Source organism: Bos taurus, chromosome 1 (assembly GCF_002263795.3).
Source record: "Bos taurus isolate L1 Dominette 01449 registration number 42190680 breed Hereford chromosome 1, ARS-UCD2.0, whole genome shotgun sequence".
Taxonomy (NCBI): Eukaryota; Metazoa; Chordata; class Mammalia; order Artiodactyla; family Bovidae; genus Bos; species Bos taurus.
Window position 1 is genome coordinate 58,179,889 of NC_037328.1, and position 19,544 is coordinate 58,199,432.

General features: G+C 38.8%; 1 protein-coding gene across 5 annotated transcripts in view; it reads right to left on the reverse strand.

Annotated features, from left to right (window-relative positions):
• The window catches only part of SPICE1 (spindle and centriole associated protein 1), a 58,093-nt gene that overhangs the window by 38,100 nt on the left and 449 nt on the right, over positions 1–19,544 (reverse strand). For 3 of the 5 annotated variants that reach the window (XM_059882748.1, XM_059882731.1, NM_001038117.2), the window contains 3 exon segments: positions 10,509–10,604; positions 6,471–6,518; positions 3,644–3,787 (listed from right to left, as the gene is read on the reverse strand). In XM_059882748.1, the coding sequence (XP_059738731.1) occupies positions 3,644–3,787; positions 6,471–6,518; positions 10,509–10,604 (288 nt within the window). 5 annotated transcript variants of the gene reach the window in all.

A 19,544-nucleotide genomic window follows, 5' to 3' on the forward strand; every position in this document is an offset into this window, starting at 1 on the left:
GGAATGTAAACTGGTGCAGCCACTATGGAGAGCAGTATGGAGGTTCCTTAAAACAGGGGTCCCCAGCCTCTGGGATCTAATGCCTGGTGATCTGAGGTGGGGCCGATGCAATAATAACAGAAATAAAGTGCACAATAAATATAATGTTCTTGAATAATCTCGAAACCGTCCCCCCACCCCTGGTCTGTGGAAAAATGGTCTTCCATGAAACCAGTCCCTGGTGCCAAAAGGTTGGGGACTAAAATCTTAAAAAACTATAAACAGAGCTACCATATCATTCAGCAATCCCACTCCTGGGCATATATCCAGAGTAGATGAAAACTCTTAATTCCAAAAGATACATGCACCCCAATGTTCATATACACGCATAACAATCACTTTGCTGTACACGTGACACCAACACAGCATTAGAAATCAACTATATTTCAATTTAAAAAGTTGTTTTAAGACCTGATGTTAATTATAGTGAGGTCTCCAGTAAATCCACGGTCCTGAAGCCCTCTCCCTGCTGGTCCCTGCACAGGCTCCTGGTGGCAGATGGCTTCAGTGACCAGAGGTCAGTGCAATGGTTTTCTCTTCCTCTTTCTGGATTTCTTTACCACTTCTCTATGATAAAACTCACCCTTATGATATGAAAATCAATCTCTGCAGGCCCATCTGTATATATTACTTTTCCAGATGGGTTTTCAGAGCACAAAGCCAAACTTATGAGTGGTATTAATAGAACGTATCTTGGATTTTCAAAAGATAAAAGTCCCTTAAAAAACAGTATGTGAAACTTCTCATGCTAACAGTTTTGTTCTCTGATAATAAAAACCAGACAGCACTGGGAAAATTTAAGGAGACTATAAGTTAGTTACTATATTGTTGGGATGATTAAAATCCTTATCAAAGCCTTGCTGTCTCTGATTTGGGTTTGGACCCTTGCTTGCTTGATTCCCACAGCATGGGTGTATCATACAGCAAATGAAATCTAAGATTACGCTGGTCAAAGAGCTTTTCTCTTAATTTAGGTTGATCTAGGAGCCCAGCTTCTTGGGGATGGGTGCTGGTAGCTCTAACACATCGTGATAACGCCCAGGTGGATATGCCCTAGGAGGCCTCTTCAGTTGATCCCCTGACATCCCTTATTAGACATAATACAACAACATTGAAATAACAGATGTATGTATCCTTTGACTCAGCAATTCCACTTTCAAGAATTTATCCTACAAATCTATTTATGCATGCATGCAAGGCTAAGTCGCTTCAGTCATGTCCAACTCTATGAGAGCCTATGGTCTCATAGTAGCCTACGAGGCTCCTCTGTCCATGGGATTCTCCAGGCAAGAATACTGGAGTGGGTTGCCAGGCCCTCCTCCAGGGGATCTTCCTGATCCAGGGATCAAACCCACATCTCTTATGTCTCCTGTATTGGCAGGTGAGTTCTTTCCCACTAGAGCCACCTGGGAAGCCCCAAATATATTTACACATGTACTCAAAAACATACTCAAGGATATTCACTACATTATTTCCATGACAAGGCAGGAAATAATCTGTGGGTGACAGACTTATCCATCAATATCCTTTCTTTCCATTTTCTCCTTAACAGGGAAACTCCCAAGTTAGCCAGGTACACAGCTAATTTCCCAACCACCCTCATAGGTGAGAATGGTCACTTGATGAAGTTTTGGAAAATGGAGAGAAGCCAGAGCTTCTGGGTGATCCATAAAAGGAGCAGCATGTACTAGCTTACCCTCTTCCTGCTGCCTGGGAAACAGCTCAAGGAAGCAGGAGCAACCGCTCTGCAGTCAGACATGAATGCCCTGTAATAAAGGACTGGAGAGCTCACTACCAACTACCATGTACCTCTGAGTTGTTCCATATGAGAGGAACAGATTTCTATTTTGTTTAAACCGCTATATCCCGGGGCCTTTTTTCCCCAGATGCTGTACCATACTCTAACACACATCCCAAATGTCCACCAATAAAGCACTAGATAGATACATTGTGGTACATCCATATACAACCTTGCCAACAAAAAGAAAAGGTAGATTTCTAGATACTAACACAGCAAAACCTCCAAAATATGTTGTTAAATGGAAATGTCTAAATCCCACTAATAGCAGAGGTTCTCAGCCCTAGAGAAATATTAAAAATTACATAGCAAAAGTCTACAAAATACCTAAGAAGGGCCACATCCCAGATCCACTGAACCAGACTATCCCAGTGTAAGTGTTTCTGGATCCAGATACTGTTTTTTGAATGGGAATTTTTTTTTAATGGAAATTAGAATCAGGGTTGAGAAACATTACATGAGAATATGAGGAAGCAGCATTACAGAGAGAAGGCAAAGAAACTTCACTCACCCTCTCTGACCACTCCTCCTCCACCCCTAATTCTACCACGACTACCAGGTATAAGAGATTCGGGACGTGAGCAGGGACCACTAGGGAGGGGAAACGAAAGCCCAGAGTCACCTCAAAGTGACTTTCGGGTGACTCAAAGTCACCCTTTCCCCTGGCCAGATCTGTGTTCTTAGCTCTTTCATGGAGAATTACCACATAATATTTAAAAGCATGTGACTTATCTAAGATCACCAAAAGATACATACCTCTAAAGAATCATTCTCTCTCAATCCATTGTTCTTTTTACAAGCTTGTGCAAACATTTATTTAGGAGATATAATTCTTCTCATGTTATAGAAAGTCAAGACGTTCATATTTCACTAGGAAGCCTAACAAATTCCTCAAAAGATAGAATGTGACTTGAAGCTACAGTAGGTCACCCAGACAGACAAGTGTCATAAGCTCCAACACTGAACAAGAAGAAAAAGGGCATTTCTTTTACAATGATTTCAGCCCAAATAAAAAGATTTTTCTTCTGTAGTTTCTTCTTATTTTTCATATTGCTTATTCCTACACACTCTGATTACTTATTCAAACACCCTACATCTGGCAAAAGATTAAACCAAATAAAAGCAACTGACAAGCACACATTTTTTTTTCGCAAAATAATTTAACAGCATGGCTGTTGAACCGAGAAAAACAATTAGAGCAGCCTAAATATATATATATAGCACTAATTATGTGCCAAGGACCATACTAATCACTTTATTAGTATTTTATCACTGAAATCTCATAATAATACAATCAGGCAAGTAGTGTTATTCCAGTTTAAAATAAGGAAATTCAGGCTGAGAAGTCAGTAATTTAAGGTCACACGGCTAGTGACCATGTGAGCTAGTAAGAAAATTTTGACTGTGACTATAAGTTCTTTGTTCCTGAAACATTCTTTCAAATATACAGCTAGTAAGCTATAGAGCAGGAATTTAAACTATAAAATTAGACTGTAATCCTCACTCTGCTCCTTTATCCACAGACCACCTATACATCATTGTGTGCCTGTGTGCATGCTCAGTTATTAAATCACGCCCAACTCTTTGTGACCCCATGGACTATAACCTGCCAGGATCCTTTGTCCATGGGATTTTCCAGGCAAGAATACTGGAGTGGGTTGCCATTCCCTTCTCCAGGGAGACCACTGTATAAGGACATGATAATGATTAAAGTCTCTCCAACGTCAATAGATATGAGGGGAAAGAGAGACACCTACTTTCCTCTTCTTCGCTTTCTAATTCTATGGATAATGAGTTTATCATTACCTCCTTCATGATAGACAATCTCCTCTTCTCAAGATTAGAAATTTCCGGTTTCTGCTTCTTCCATCTCCTCTTCAAAGCTTTTTCTTGGAGCTCCCAGTGGACCAATGCTCGATTCTTTGATTTGTGTATTTCATGACGACGGATCTATATAGAAGAAAAATATATGAAAGAATGTTTCAGGAGCAAAGAACTTATATTCACAATAAAAATTTTCACCAACTCCTAAATTTTCAAAAATGATTTTTTAAAAAAGAAGTATCTAAAACTAGTAGACCCAGAGAATCCCTGGTGGCCTGGTGGGTCAGATTCCAGGCTTTCACTGTTGTGGCCCAGGTTCAGTCCCTGGTCGGGAACTTAGATCCCTCAAGCCACAGGGTGTGGCCAAAAAATAAAATAATAAAACAAGCTAGTAGACAAAATAACATGTCCTCTGGGCTTTGCTTTAAAACGCTTCAGTGAAGAAGTAAAGGGTATGATAAATGAAACAACTATGGCAAAATTTTCAAAACTATTATATCTAGGTGAACAGTATATGGTAGTTCTTTTTATTTTTGTCTCTACTTTCACATGAGTTTGAAATTTTTCATAATACAGAATTTTAAGTCAGTTGGGCATCATTATTATCCTCAACAAACATTTAATGAGTACCTACTATGATTAAGATTCCTAGGCCCACAAAGACATATAAGATATGGCCTTTATCCATCAAAAACATTAATAATATGCCCAGAAAGATTGGACATAAATGCCATGCATTAGATGGCATATACTCAATGTCTTATGTAGCTAGTAAGTACAACGCTTCAGAGGTAAAAGTAACTGTTGGGCAGCTTCAAAGAGTAAGACTTCAAACTTGCTACAAAATTCAAAGAGAGTACGGCACTAGCATAAGGATACACAGAGATCTATGGAATATAAATTTGAATCCAAAATAAACCCTCATATTTATAGACAACTGACTTTCAACAAGGGTGCCAAGGCAATTCAGTGTGAAAAGAATAGTCTTTGTAATAAAAGGTGCTTAGACAACTGGATATCCATTTGCAAAAGAATGAAGCTGGACTCCTACCTCACACCTTATACAAAAATTAACTCAAAATGGATGAAATATAAGAGCTAAAACTTAAAAACTCCTCAACAAAAGCACAGAAGTAAATATCTGTGAACCATGGCTAGACAACGATTTCTTAGATATGACCCTAAACATACAAGTGACTAAAAAAATAGATAAACTGGACTTCATAAAATTTACAACTTTTATGTTTCAAAGGATACCATCAAGAAAGTAAAAACACAACCAACAGAATGGAAGAAAACATTTGCAAATCATATATCTGATAAGAAATATCAAGAATATATAAAGAACTATTACTCAATAAAAACACAAATAATCCAATTTTACTTTTATTTTATATTTTATGTCCCTCTCTTCACTAAGCCCAGTCATAGTTGTCACATATTTCCTCTGGCAATTTTTAAATAGCTAAGGGATTTGAACAGGCATTTCTCCACAGAAGATACTACAAATGGTCAATAAGTATATATAAAGGATACTCAACATCATCAGTCATTAGGGAAATGCAAACTGAAACCACAATGAGATTCCACTGTATACCCTCTAGGTGAACTAAAACCACAAAGACGATAATGACAAATATCAGCAAGGGATGTGGAACAAATGGAACCTCCATACATGCTAATGAGAATGTAAACAGGACAGCCACTCTGGAAAATAGTTTGGCACTTCCTCAGAAAGTTAAATATAGAAATATTATATGACTCAGAATTCTACTTTCAGGTATACACTCAAGAGACTACAAGTACATGTTCACACAAAAACTAGTACATGCATATTCATAGCAGCATTATTTATAACAGTCAAAAAAAAAAATGAAAAAACCCAAATGTCCAACAACTGATGATAAATAAAACCTGGTATGTCCATAAATGAAATAGTATTTTGCAATAAGAAGGAACACAGTACTGATACATGCTATAATATAGATGAAACTTGAAAATATCACGCTAAAAGAAAGAAGCCAGATACAAAGGGAAACATACTATACTGCATGCATATGAAATACCCAGAATAGGCAAATCCATAGACAAAACATATTAATTGTTGCCAGGGATTGGAGGTGCATGGCTCAGAAAGTGACTATTAATGGGTGAAGGGTTACTTTGGGGAGGGAGTGATGAAAATACTACAACATTAGAAAGTGATGATGGTTGCATCACTCTGTGAATATGCTAAAAAGCAATGAATCATACACTTTAAAAGAGCAGATTTTATGTTATGTGAATTACATCTGAATAAAGCTGTTTAAAAAATAACAAATCTATAGTAGAAACTTTTTTAAAGTAAAACCTGAACTAAGATAAAGAAGCAAAGTAAGATTTGAACAGAAGGAGAAGAAAGTAGGGAAACCATACCAAATAAATAGAATAGCATGACCTGGGGCTCAAATGTGGAGATATACATGGCACATTCAAGGAATAAATTATTATGTATGTTTGCATGTGGAAGTAATGGTGAATAATGTTTGTGTATCTACAGATAGGAAAAGATGATAAATGTGGACAGGACAATATTGGACTTAGAGAGATATAAAGTGTAAACTGAACCTATCTAATGAAATTCTAATACATGATAATTATTATTCATAAAATAAGGAAGCCAAGGACATACACTTTTTGATTTTATATAGACATAAGTAAGATTAAAAATAACTGAACAACTTGTAAGATGCTTTCTATTCTGTGGGTTAAAAACCAAGTATCAAGTAAGACACTGAACAAATGACTTAACTTTCCATAGTAAACTTACCAGATCTTCAGGAGTTGCCCGATGAACTGTCAGATCAGTCACAGTGTTCTGCAAAAAAAAAAAAAAAAGATGAACTTTCCTTAAAAAGCAAAAGGTTTCTTACAAAATAGTACTACATGCTGGATTTTAATGGCTGAAAACAGATTCAAAGTCCTGAGACCAAAGAGTCTTTGAGAATTAAATTCTCAACTTAGAGATTAACTTGGATTACTTTTAGTTGTCTTAAAGAAAATAACAGACTATTAAGTGTTTCATAGAAATTAAGCACTAAATTCAACAAGCAGGCACACATCATATTAAAACGAAAAATAAAACAGGGCAGAATGTAATTCAAAATGGGTTAGTTTAACTAAAGTTATAGTTTTCAAACTATATTCCATTGAACGAGGCAACACTAAAGATTCCTAAAAGATAAAGTGTGTTCAAGAGAGGTTCAATTTGTGTACATGCCAACACTTTCAGCATAGATCCTATCATAACAAGAGATGAATTTTGAGGGTACTGTGTAACTTCATAAGTTATGAAAGGACAGAGAGGCCTGGCATGCTGCAGTCCATGGGGTGGCAAAGAGTCAGACACAATTTAGCAAATGAACAACATAACTTCATAAAATATGAAAGCAGTCATTCAGGTAAAAAGGCAACAAAACAACATGGCAGGGCTTCCACACTGCACAATTCCAGGAGGCTCCATCAATATCCTAGGCCATGCAAACAGTGCCCCTTGGCATTGTGCAGTGCACGGCCTGCACAGCTCCAAGTAGCAGCCCCACAATCTGGCCCTTTCCAAAATGACTTCAGTCATTGTGTTTGGTAAGGCAGGAAACAAAGCAACGTAGAGTTTTAATTCCAAGAGAAATATAGAGAACTGGGTCTAGTGAAAAACTTCTGATATACTCTAAGACCTTACTTTTGGGCCACAGGTAATATTTAGCTCAAGTCTTTTATATACTAAAGCCATTATCCTTTTATATTGATTTAGCAAAATACAAGGTACAATGATAAGATCATGAGAATTATTTTTAATAACTGTAATAAAAATTCAGGTATATAGTGAAAGCCTCTTGATGAAAGTGAAAGAGGAGAGTGAAAAAGTTGGCTTAAAGCTCATCATTCAGAAAATGAAGATCATGGCATCCAGTCCCATTACTTCATGGCAAATAAATGGGGAAACAGTGGACACAGTTTTTCTGGGCTCCAAAATCACTGCAGATGGTGACTGCAGCCATGAAATTAAAAAACGCTTACTCAAGCGCTTACTCCTTGGAAGGAAAGTTATGACCAACCTAGATAGCATATTCAAAAGCAGAGACATTACTTTGCCAACAAAGGTCCATCTAGTCAAGGCTATGGTTTTTCCCGTGGTCATGTATGGATGTGAGAGTTGACTGTGAAGAAAGCTGAGCACCGAAGAATTGATGCTTTTGAACTATGGTGTTGGAGAAGACTCTTGAGAGTCCCTTGGACTGCAAGAAGTCCAACCAGTCCATCCTAAAGGAGATCAGTCCTGGGTGTTCATTGGAAGGACTGATGCTAAAGCTGAAACTCCAATACTTTGGCCACCTCATGTGAAGAGTTGACTCATTGGAAAAGACTCTGATGCTGGGAGGGATTGGGGGCAGGAGGAAAAGGGGACGACAGAAGATGAGATGGTTGAATGGCATCACCAACTCGATTGACATGAGTTTGAGTTAACTCCGGGAGTTGGTGATAGACAGGGAGGCCTGGCATGCTGCGATTCATGGGGTCGCAAAGAATTGGACATGACTGAGCGACTGAACTGAACTGAACTGAACTGAGTGGTATGCTTAGAATTATTTTTATGGGAGAAAATATAATTTCATTAATACTACTATTGCTTAAAACTACAGTTGACTCTTGAACAGTGTAGGGTTTTTTTTTTATTTTTAATTGGAAGATAATCGCTTTACAATGTTTTGTTGGTTTTTGCCATTTATCAAAATAAATCAGCCACAGGAATACATATGTCCCCTTCCTCTTGAACCTCCCACCTACCTCCCACCCACTCCTACCTCTCTAGGTTGTCACAGAGCACCAGGCTGAGCTCCTTTTGTCATACAGCAACTTCCCACTGGCGGTCTATTTTACATGTGGTAATGCGTATATTTCAATGCTCCTCTCTCAGTTTGTCCCACCCTCTCCTTCCCCCACTGTGTCCACAAGTCCATTCTCTGTCTGCATCTCTACTGCTGCCCTACAAGTGGGTTCATCAGTACCATTTTTCTAGATTTTATATATATGTGTTAATATACAGTATTTGTTTTTCTCTTTCTTACTTCACTCTATGTAACAGGCTCTAGGTTCATCCACCTCACTAGAAATGACTCAAACTCATTCCTTTTTTATGGCTGAATAATATTCCATTATATATATGTGAACAATGTGAGTTTCAACTATACAGGTCCACTTATAAACGTGGATTTTTTTTTCAATAAATACATACTAAAGTGCTACAAGATCCGCATTTGGTTGCATCCATGGATGTAGAACCACAGATCTGGACAGCCAACTGTAACATTAGATGTGGATTTCCAACTGTGCGCAGGGTCAGTGCCCTTAACCCCATGTTGTTCAAGGATCAACAGTATTTTCTTCTGAAATTGCCTTTAAATCAAATTTACAAGCTATTTCAGAAAACGTCTCAATATTTTCATCACAACAGTTTTATTCAGTTCATCTCTCCTCTCTCATTTACCATTCACACCGAAAGACCCATAACTACTTTCAAGTTTAGTCTACCTTCAAAAAACAAAGTTTCTTTCAGCACTAGAGATAATACAAAGTAAATGAGGAAGGTTCTGAATGTAATTTCAAATGATGGCTTTTAATTATACTTTGAGCAACAGCAGCATATCAGATTGGAACTTCCCAAAGTAACCACTCTGAAGGGGACAGCTTTACATTATCTATGCTATTTTTTTCTTTTAAATCAGTTTCATTACCTTAGAGTCACATCCTTCTACTATTTTACAACCAGATGACAACAAAGCAATCTAAACAAAGAGAAATCCATCTCTCCCACTTGCTAAGGCTGTCAGTTTTCCCAGCAGATGTGGCTAGAGTGATTGGCTACAACCCAGAATATTCTAATTCCAAAAGAATCCCTAAGATGCATACTAGTCCCTGACCAGTCACTCTCCACAACAGAAAGTAAAGGCACCTAAAGTCTCATGTCTAAATCAAAGAACCAGGCTCCAAAAGAGAAAATCCCCTTGATAAAACCACATGGTACTCAGGATAGGAGTCAGGGATCATGCCTCAGGTACCTGAGGCTTGTCTTGTATCTTATGAGAACCTTTGTACTGAAACTGACCAGTCTCTGGAAGTGAACAAAAAACAATTTGATAATAGAGCAAGGACTACCCACTTTTTTCAGTCAAAAATATCAATCCTATGATTATGGTATCACAGGTTGCTATGGGCAAATCTAAAATATGTTCCAAAAAATTTCACACTTCAGGCTAACTAGAGTTGCCTTAAAACAGTGATACAAGTTAGCTAAGAGTTGCCTTAAAGCAGTGATTTCTCAAAGTGGAGGCAGGGGGACTTTTTAAAAAACACACTCCCCACTCCTTTAAGATTTCAGTTCTTCAAAGGAGGTGGAAGTTATAGCCTCAACATATGTATTCTTTAAAAACTCCCCAAAGGCATTTGCTCTTCCCTCTAAGACCTAGGCTATCACGTGCCCAGAAACACAGTCCACTGTATTGCATGCTAACCCCATTCAGAGAACCATCCTGAGGGCCTAGGGTGATGTCATCATGTCTGTTCCTTCCATGTAATGTTATGTGTGTGAGTCATTCAGTTGTGTCTGACTCTTGTGACCCCATGGACTGCAGCCCACCAGACTCCTCTGTCCATGGAATTCTCCAGGCAAGAATACTGGAGTGGATTGCCATTTCCTTCTCCAGGGGATCTTCCCAACCCAGGGATAGAACCCACGTCTCCCGCACTGCAGGCAGACTCTTTACCAACTGAGCCACCAGGGAAAACCGCATATTATTCTTCCTAGACTTACATCCCATTCTTGCTTCACAGATGTCTTCTTCTTTACTTTCAGTGTTTTCCTTCCTCCTCCACGGGGACCATAACGGTTCACTCGGACAAAGGACATCTAGGAGTAATAATCATATCAATTTTTTTAAATACATGAAAAACTAATAATTAATCATCACCAGAGAGGGAAAATTATATCTAGGAAAATAAATTTTAAAATATCAGAAGACATATTTAAGCATAATGAAAGGAACAGGCTACCAAAAGACTTGGCTCATTCCCTTCACAGTTATTAGAATGGTGACACTGATAACTATGATAAAAGTCATATATGTTACGTTATCATATGATGACTATGATAACAAACTAAATATATGTGACTAACAAAGAACTCCAGGAATGTAGCTGTTACGATCTAAAGCAGAGATTTAGAACAACAGTCATAAGCTTTGTCACCCATTACACAAATTCTCAACGAATAAACGAAATGTCGGTTCCACGTGAACAATATGAATGTAGGAGAAAGAGAGCAAGAGATAGCTGGGGTTCGTTTTGAAGCATCTAACACTCAAAATCACTACTAGACACATGTGTATTTACCTTAAAATAAAGGTGGCTAAATTTTAGAGAATGAGTGAGTTATGATACCATCTCTAGTACATTTTTCACATAATACTAAATGGGTGTCATTATTGATACTAAGCTAGAATCTGAAAATTGCCAACAGTTGCTTGCCACTCTTAAAATAGCAATGCTAAGGGCACTAGACTAAACATTATACAAAATTAGAAAAAGACTCACACTGCCTGAACACTAGGATTGGAGAACACACACACGATTTTAAAAAGCAACACATATACATGACTCCTATCCCAGAACTTCTTTACACACCTGAAAAATTACAAAACTTTTCAGCTGACCCCCTTACTCCAAATAATCCTAAAACACAGACTCGAATATTTTTCTTAAAGACCTCTTTTTTAAAAAATCATTTAGTCTACTGTGATAAAGATGACTAAATGCAAGTATTTCTCCAGAGTTGGCCCATACTGTTAGCAACCACATTCACTTTTTAAAAAAAAATGGGGTACAGTTGCTTTACAAAGCTGCACAAAGAAGTGCATTAGCTACATATATACATATATCCCGTCAATTCACTCTTTAAACACGATATCTATTTTCAGAGTGTACAATCCAGCAAAGGAGATGAATCACATACAAGTTAGAGAAAAACATCAAGTGTTATCACAGTGATAGTGATCATGGTGATGATGCTGACAGTGGTGGTGGCAACAATGATGGAATTAGCTGCTGACTCCTTTCTGTAAGCTAGGGGGTATTCTAAAGTGTTTACATGTATCATCGCCTTTAATCCTAACACTAATCCCATTAAGTATTTTCTCATTTTACAGATGAGAAAACTAAGAGACAAAGAGTTAATTGACTATGAAGGTCACACAGTAAATGTCAGAGCCATAAATGTCATTTTAAAAGGTATGGAATGGAACAGAACCAAGAGACCCAAACAAAACTATACTCTATGGTCAGTTTATATTCAACAAGAGTGCCAAGAATCAATTCAATGGGAAAAGAACAGTCTTTTTAATTAATAGTACTAGGACAACTGGATATTTATATGAAAAAGAATGAAGTAAGACTGCCTACCTCACAACAAGCATAAAAACTAACTTAAAATGAATCACAGACTTAAGTGTAAGAGCAAAAAGTATAAAATTTCTAGAAAAATAACATAAGCATGAAAAGTGAAAGTGAAAGTAAAGTCACTCAGTCGTGTCTGACTCTTTGCGACCCCACAGACTGTAGCCTACCAGGCTCCTCTGCCCATGGGATTCTCCAGGCAAGAGTACTGGAGTGGGTTGCCATTTCCTTCTCCAGAGGATCTTCCCAACCCAGGGATCGAACCCGAGTCTCCCGCATTGTGGGTAGACACTTTACCATCTGAGCCACCAGGGAAGCCCTAACATAAGCATAAATCTTCATAAACCTTGGATGAAGCAATGGCTTCTCAGAAATGACACTAAAAACACAAGCAACCAAAGAAAAAATAAACTGGACTCCACCAAAACCAAAAACTTTTGTGCTCCAAAGGACACAATCAAGAAAGTGAAAAGACAACCAAAAGAATGGGAGAAAACATTTGCAAATCATACATATAATGAGTAACTTGTGGACTGGGAAGATCCCCTGGAGAAGGGAATGGCAACCCACTCCAATATTCTTGCCCAGGAAATCCCACAGACAGAGGAGCCTGACTGGTTTCAGTTCCTGAGGTTGCAAAGAGTCGGACACAATTATAGCGACTAATCCAGAATACATAAAGAACTCAAAACTCAACAACAAAAAATCCAATTTTAAAATGGCTAAGGGATTTGACTAGATATTCTCCAAAGAACATACTACAGATGGCCAATAAACATGCCCAAAGATGTTTAAGATCACCAGTCATTAAATACAAATCAAAACCATGAGATACTTACTACCTCACACCACCAAGATAGTTACAATCAAAAGATGTAAATAACAAGTTTTGACAAGAATATGCAGAAACTGCAATTCCCATATATCGCTAGTGGGAATGTAAAATGTAAAATGTAGCCACTGTGGATCATAGTTTGGCAATTCCTAAAAAATGTTAAAAGACAGTTATCACATGACTCAGCAATTTAACTCCTAGCTACATACCCAAAAGAACTGAAAACTTATGTCCACACAAAAACTTGTATGTATATATAACAACATTATTAATAGACAAAAAGTGGAAACATCCCAAATATCCACTAACTGAAGAAGGGATAAATAAAATATTGTGTATCCATACTATTTAATATCAATTAGCAATAATAAGGCATGAACTACTGATACATGCTACAACTTGGCTATGCAAGAGAAAGAAACCAATATATGACGAAAGGTCACATATTATATGATTCCATTTACATGAAATGTTCAGGATAAGCAAGTCCATAGAGACATATGATAGACTGGTGGTTGGGAGGGTCTGGTGGGAAAGGAAATAGAGTGACTGCTAATGGATATGGGGTTTCTTTTGGTAGGGATGAAAATGTCCTGGAATTAGTTGTGAAGGTTTCAAAACTCCTATCAATGTACTAAAAAAAACTTAAGCTGTAGATTTTAAAGGGCTAAATTTTATGGTATGTGACATATCTCAATAAAGCTGTTATAAAATATATGGAAAACATCTAATAGTTGTTCAAAAATGGTTTCTAATGTATTTTACTCTTTAGCCACGGAGATCTTCAATTTACTCAGCAAAAACAAAGAGGAATCACAAAACGTCAGTAATCTATATGATGAACTATGTACTCATTAAAATTATATTATGAAGAATGTAGGGAAATACATAGAAAGTTCAGTGTGAAAACTAGAATACAGAAACACATACAGCATATTCTCAATGATGTTAATATACATACATTATTAATAAAGCACTTACTTGACTGCAAGGAGATCAAACCAGTCAATCCTAAAGGAAATCAGTCCTGAATATTCATTAGGGCTGATGCTGAAGCTGAAACTCCAATACTTTGGCCACCTGATGCAAAGAACTGACTCATTGGAAAAGACCCTGATGCTGGGAAAGATTGAAGGCAGGAGAAGAAGGAGACAACAGAGGATGAGATGCTTGGATGATATCACCAACTCAATGGACAGGAGTTTGAGTAAGCTCCAGGAGTTGGTGATAGACAGGGAAGCTGAGTCAGACACAACTGAGTGACTAAACTGTGCTAAACAATTCACATTTAATCCCACAACCCAATGAGAGTAGTGCCCTAAGATACACTAGAGCTCAGTAGCTAAGAGTATAGTATAAAACCAGACTGTGTGGGTTCACATCCCAGCTTTGCCACTAGCTGTAAATGCATAGGAGAAGGCAATGGCACCCCACTCCAGTACTCTTGCCTGAAAAATCCCATGGGCGAAGGAGCCTGGTAAGCTGTAGTCCACGGGGTCGCTAAGAGTCGGACGTGACTGAGCGACTTCACTTTCACTTTTCACTTTCATGCATTGGAGACGGCAATGGCAACCCACTCCAGTGTTCTTGCCTGGAGAATCCCATGGACGGGGGAGCCTGGTGGGCTGCCGTCTATGGGGTCGCAAAGAGTCGGACACGACTGAAGCGACTTAGCAGCAGCGGTAGCAGTAAATGCATAAGGTGCTTAGAACCCCTGCCTAGAACATACTGAGTTCTATTTAAGGATTAATGATGATGATGTCAGCAACAATGATTAACCCCCTTTCCCCAACGAGAAAAGCAGGGCTTTTGAGATATTACTCAAAGGCACACATAATAATGGACAGAACTGGGAGCTGACACTCAAAAGTGAAAGTGAAGTCGCTCAGTCGTGTCCGACTCTTTGGGACCCCATGGACGGTAACCTACCAAGCTCCGAGGTCCATGGGATTTTCCAGGCAAGAATACTGGAGTGGGCTGCCATTTCCTTCTCCAGGGGATCTTCCCAACCAGATCTAGTTATAATGATGTACCTTTTAGAAAACATTACTAAAATTGAGTTATCTCTGGTTGGCTCCGTATTTTCTAAGCTTTCTACAATGAACCTATGTTACTCTTAAAATAATTTATTTCAAGTTATATTATTTAAAATACTATATTTATTCAGAGACTGAAATTCCACCAGAATCAATTCTGAAAAACCATCCCTGAATCTGAAGTATACAAAGGTTTATGAGCAATCAAAGGGTCCATATACTTGTTTCTTTAGATGGTGAGGCTGTCGATATAATATCAAAAATTGAGTATTTTTTATCATAGCTATTGTACACTAATGGTGACTTCTGATGGTCACCATTGGATACAACATATTTAAATATAAGAGCTTTTCTTAGGCAAAGAAATATAGAAATTAATATAAGTAATAGATTAAATGCCTGAGTGTTAGTTGTATAAAAGCAAACAGTTAAACAATTTTAGCATAAGAAAATGTTACATCCAAAGAAACCATATTCAGGTAACAAACAACAACAGTGGCAAATGAAGGTAGTATATGCTATGGTCTGGATGTGTTTCCCCAGGATTCATATGTTGAATCCTAGCCCCTAAAGGTGTAAAGAGGTGGGGCCTTTGGGAAGTAGGGCCTTTGGGAGGCAGAGCCCTCAAGACTGGGATTAGTGCTCTTAGAAAAGAGACTTCTATAAGTTACTCTTGTATTTCCATGTTTATCTTTGAAAATTTCAAATATGTTTTGTTATACACAGAATTACATATTTGGATCACCTTTGAGCATAGTCCCAAAGTCTAGAATATTCCTACTGCAAATAAACAAATAAGTATCTTAATAAATGTCTATGCAACTAAAAAAAAGTTCTCCAAAGAAATCCTTAGTCCCTTACACCTTGTGAGGATACAGCAAGAAGGGGCTTGCTATGAATCACGAAGAGGACCCTCACCAGAATATGACCATTCTCACACCTTGATCTTGGACTTCCCAGACTCCAGAACTATGCAAAATAAATTCCTGTTATTTATAAGCTACTCAGTCGCCAACATTTTGTTAGAGCAGTCTGAATGGACTAAGACAGTATATACTATTGCCTTTTTTTTCCACTTCAATTTAGCCTAGCAAAGCAGGCTGTGGTCATTCTAAGATGACTCCCAATGAGTTGTGTGCATGCTTGGTCGCTAGTCATATCCAACTCTTTGCAACCCCGTGGACTGTGGCCTGCCAGGCTCCTCTGTCCATGGAATTTTCCAGGCAAGAAAACTGAAGTGGGTTGCCGTTTCCTCCTCCTGACCCAGGGATTGAACCCGCGTCTCCTGTGTTCCTGAATTAGGGGGCAGATTCTTTACCGCTGCACCACCTGGGAAGCCCCAACGAATTGTCCATTCTACAATCCCTTCCCCATGAGTTTGGGCAAGACCTGTGACTAGCTATTTCAGTCTGTTTTGCTTTTCCCCCTGTGACTTGTTTTATCCAACAAAATAAGGCAAATGTGGACATGTCATCCTGTGATTATATTATGTTATAAAAGTGTCTCTCCTAGGAAAATAGAACAGAAGAAATCTCTCTTGCTGGCCCTGAAGAAGCAAACTGCCATGCTGTGACACTCAATGAAAAAGGCATGTGTCAAGGAACTCCGAGAGCTGTGGGCAGCCTCCAGCAGAAAGTTGGTCAGAAGCTGAGAACTCACACAGCCCCAGAGAAATGAATCTGCCAACCTAAGGAAATGAGCCTAGAGCAGATTTTTCCCAAGTTGAGCCTCCAAATGTGAATGCAGACTCCAACACTTTAATCACAGTACCCAGCTAAGCTATGGATACTGTGAGATAATATATGTGTGCTGTTTTAAACCACTAAGCTTGTGATAATTTGCTATACAGCACAGAAAATGTACATAAACGTGTATGGATATAACAGTTGGACCATAAAGAAAGCTGAGCACTGAAGAATTGATGCTTTCAAACTGTGGTGCTGGAAAAGACTCTTGAGCAAAGAGATCAAACCAGTCAATCTGAAAGAAAATCAACCCTGAATATTCACTGGAAGGACTATGCTGAAGCTCCAATATTTTAGCCACCTGATGTGAAGAGCCAACTCACTGGAAAAGACCTTGATGCTGGGAAAGATTGAGGGCAGGAGGAGAAGGTGGGTAACAGAGGATGAGATGGTTGGAAGGCATCATCGATTCAATGGACATGAGTTTGAGCAAACTCTGGGAGATAGTGAAGGACAGGGAAGCCTAGCATGCTGCAGTCCATGGGGTCGTAAAGAATCAGATATGACTGAGCAACTGAAAAACGAACAACAGAAAATGAAAGCACTGGCCAACTCTAAAATCCAGCCTGTGAATGGTTAAGTTCACCACAGTATAACGAAGCTGCTGTCCCACCTCTGACTTTCCCTTCACCAACCAACTTCATGAAGGAGAAGCCTGTTTCAGCACTTGGATTTACTAAGCTCCAGTTCACTTCAAACTTTTACAACACAGGAACTACTTATGTGCTGAAAAGTGTTCTCTTGAACATCACCGATAATTGACCAAGGATCAGACTTTGTGGTCTAAGAAAGGGATTCTGTGCCACTTACAGGTACCAGGTATCATAAGGGAGCTGTAGTTCACATGCTGAAATGTGAAACTACAGAGATAGACTAATGGTTTACAGGGCTAACAAGTCAAATAATAAAATTAACATAGAAATTAATTAAAATTAGCATAGAAAATCTGGGTTGCATTTCTTTGGAGAAAATCTAAAAACTAATAGCTTCCTAGTTGCTAAAATTATTGGTCCCTATTTCTCTAGCCTATTGGTTTCCTATTTCGCTGGCCCTTTCCATCTCTACAGACACCCACTCCTGGAACCTTGCCCCTCTTTTAGCTTCCATGACACACTTCCTCCTGCTTTCTCTCCTGTTCTTTTCTCTTTTTCTTCACAGGCTCTGTAGGACCTCCTCACATTCTATGTAATCAAGGATCTTCACTCAGTTCTATGCCAGTCTTCTCTTCCTTCCATCAGACACCCTCTCTCTATGTCCAAGAATTGTTTTTGAGAGTCTGTACATGCCAGGCTCTGGCTGGACACTGGAGACACAATAATAAATGAGTTTAATATGGTGTCAGTTGTCATAGAGCATACTTTCTAGATCACCAAAGTGGAGTTCATATCTTCCCTCAGCGATCTCACCAACCTATCAGTGCACTGGGCACACAAATGCACTGTGAAAATGAGTGTCAAATCAGAGTTACACCTTTCCTCAAACCCCTAATGCTTGTTTCTAACCTGGCTTCTGCGCACATCTCCCAAATATCTCAAATACAGTATGGCCAATATACAGCTCCCTACCAATCTCTAGTTCTTGATATATAACTGGCTTGGTCAGTAAATGTTGCTGAATAATGCTGAACTACAGAATTACCATCCTACTAGTTGCTCCAGTTTAAAACCTTAGCATCACCTTCTTGTCTCAAAGCCAATCATATACCAGAATCTATTCATTCTTTCCCTCCAGTATCTCTCTCATGTCCCCTCTTCTTCATCTCTACCATGAATGCATTTTACAGGTTCTCATTATTTCTAACGGATTTTCCTTTCACACATTCTCTCACCCACTTCATCATCCATCTATTATTCCAACAAGTATTTTGAAAGCACCTGCCAAGAGCCAGGCAACAGAGACAGAGGAAGTAGAATAATTGTGGACCCTCACAGAACTTAGCGTGTCAGACCACAATTAAATGAGCAGTTGCAATAAAAGGCTAATGTTGGAAGGATATTCAGTATCAAAGAAATACCTAACTTACTGTAAATAGTGAGAAAAGGCCACCTCCTCCAACTCCCCTAAAAATGTTTAAGCTGAGAGCAGAACTATGAATAAAAGTTAGAAATGGGGGAAAGAATGCTCCAGGTTGGGGGCGGGGGAGTGCATTTACAAAGGGTTCCAGAGGTTCTACTTGACTAACAAATATTTGAGAGGGTTAGAAAGAGGACAAAGAGAAAGGCAGAGGCCAGAACATGGCCCTGAGCACCACAGCAATTTGAACACTATCCTAAAGACGTACAAGAAACACTGAAAGGTTTTAGGCAGGGTCAATTATGATGGGATTTAGCCAACCCACTCTGGCTAGTGGAAAACTGATCAAAGGGAAACAAGACCTCTTTTCGAACACTATCCCTCCAATCATTCCTACCCAGATATACAGATAGAGTTTAGCTCTCCACACTTCACTTCCTGCCTCAAAAGATTTTAACAGCTCTCCCCTGCAGAGAGGAATCCAACTCAGCTTGGCACTCAGGCCCTTTCCTCGCTCCGGGTGGCCTGGCTGACTTTTCCTTGCAGTCTTTTCTCCTCTCACATCTCCCACACATCCTAAAACAAAGCTCTCGTCTTCGCATACAGTCCCAGCCTCTCCTTATGTTCAGCTTGGAACACCTGTCCCACTTGCACTCCCTTTCCACGGGGTTAACTCTCACTCACTCTTCAGAACACATTCAGGGGGACCCTCCTGAGAAACCCTTTCGACTTAAACGATCCGCCGTGTCCCCAAGTACTCTGGGTAGTTG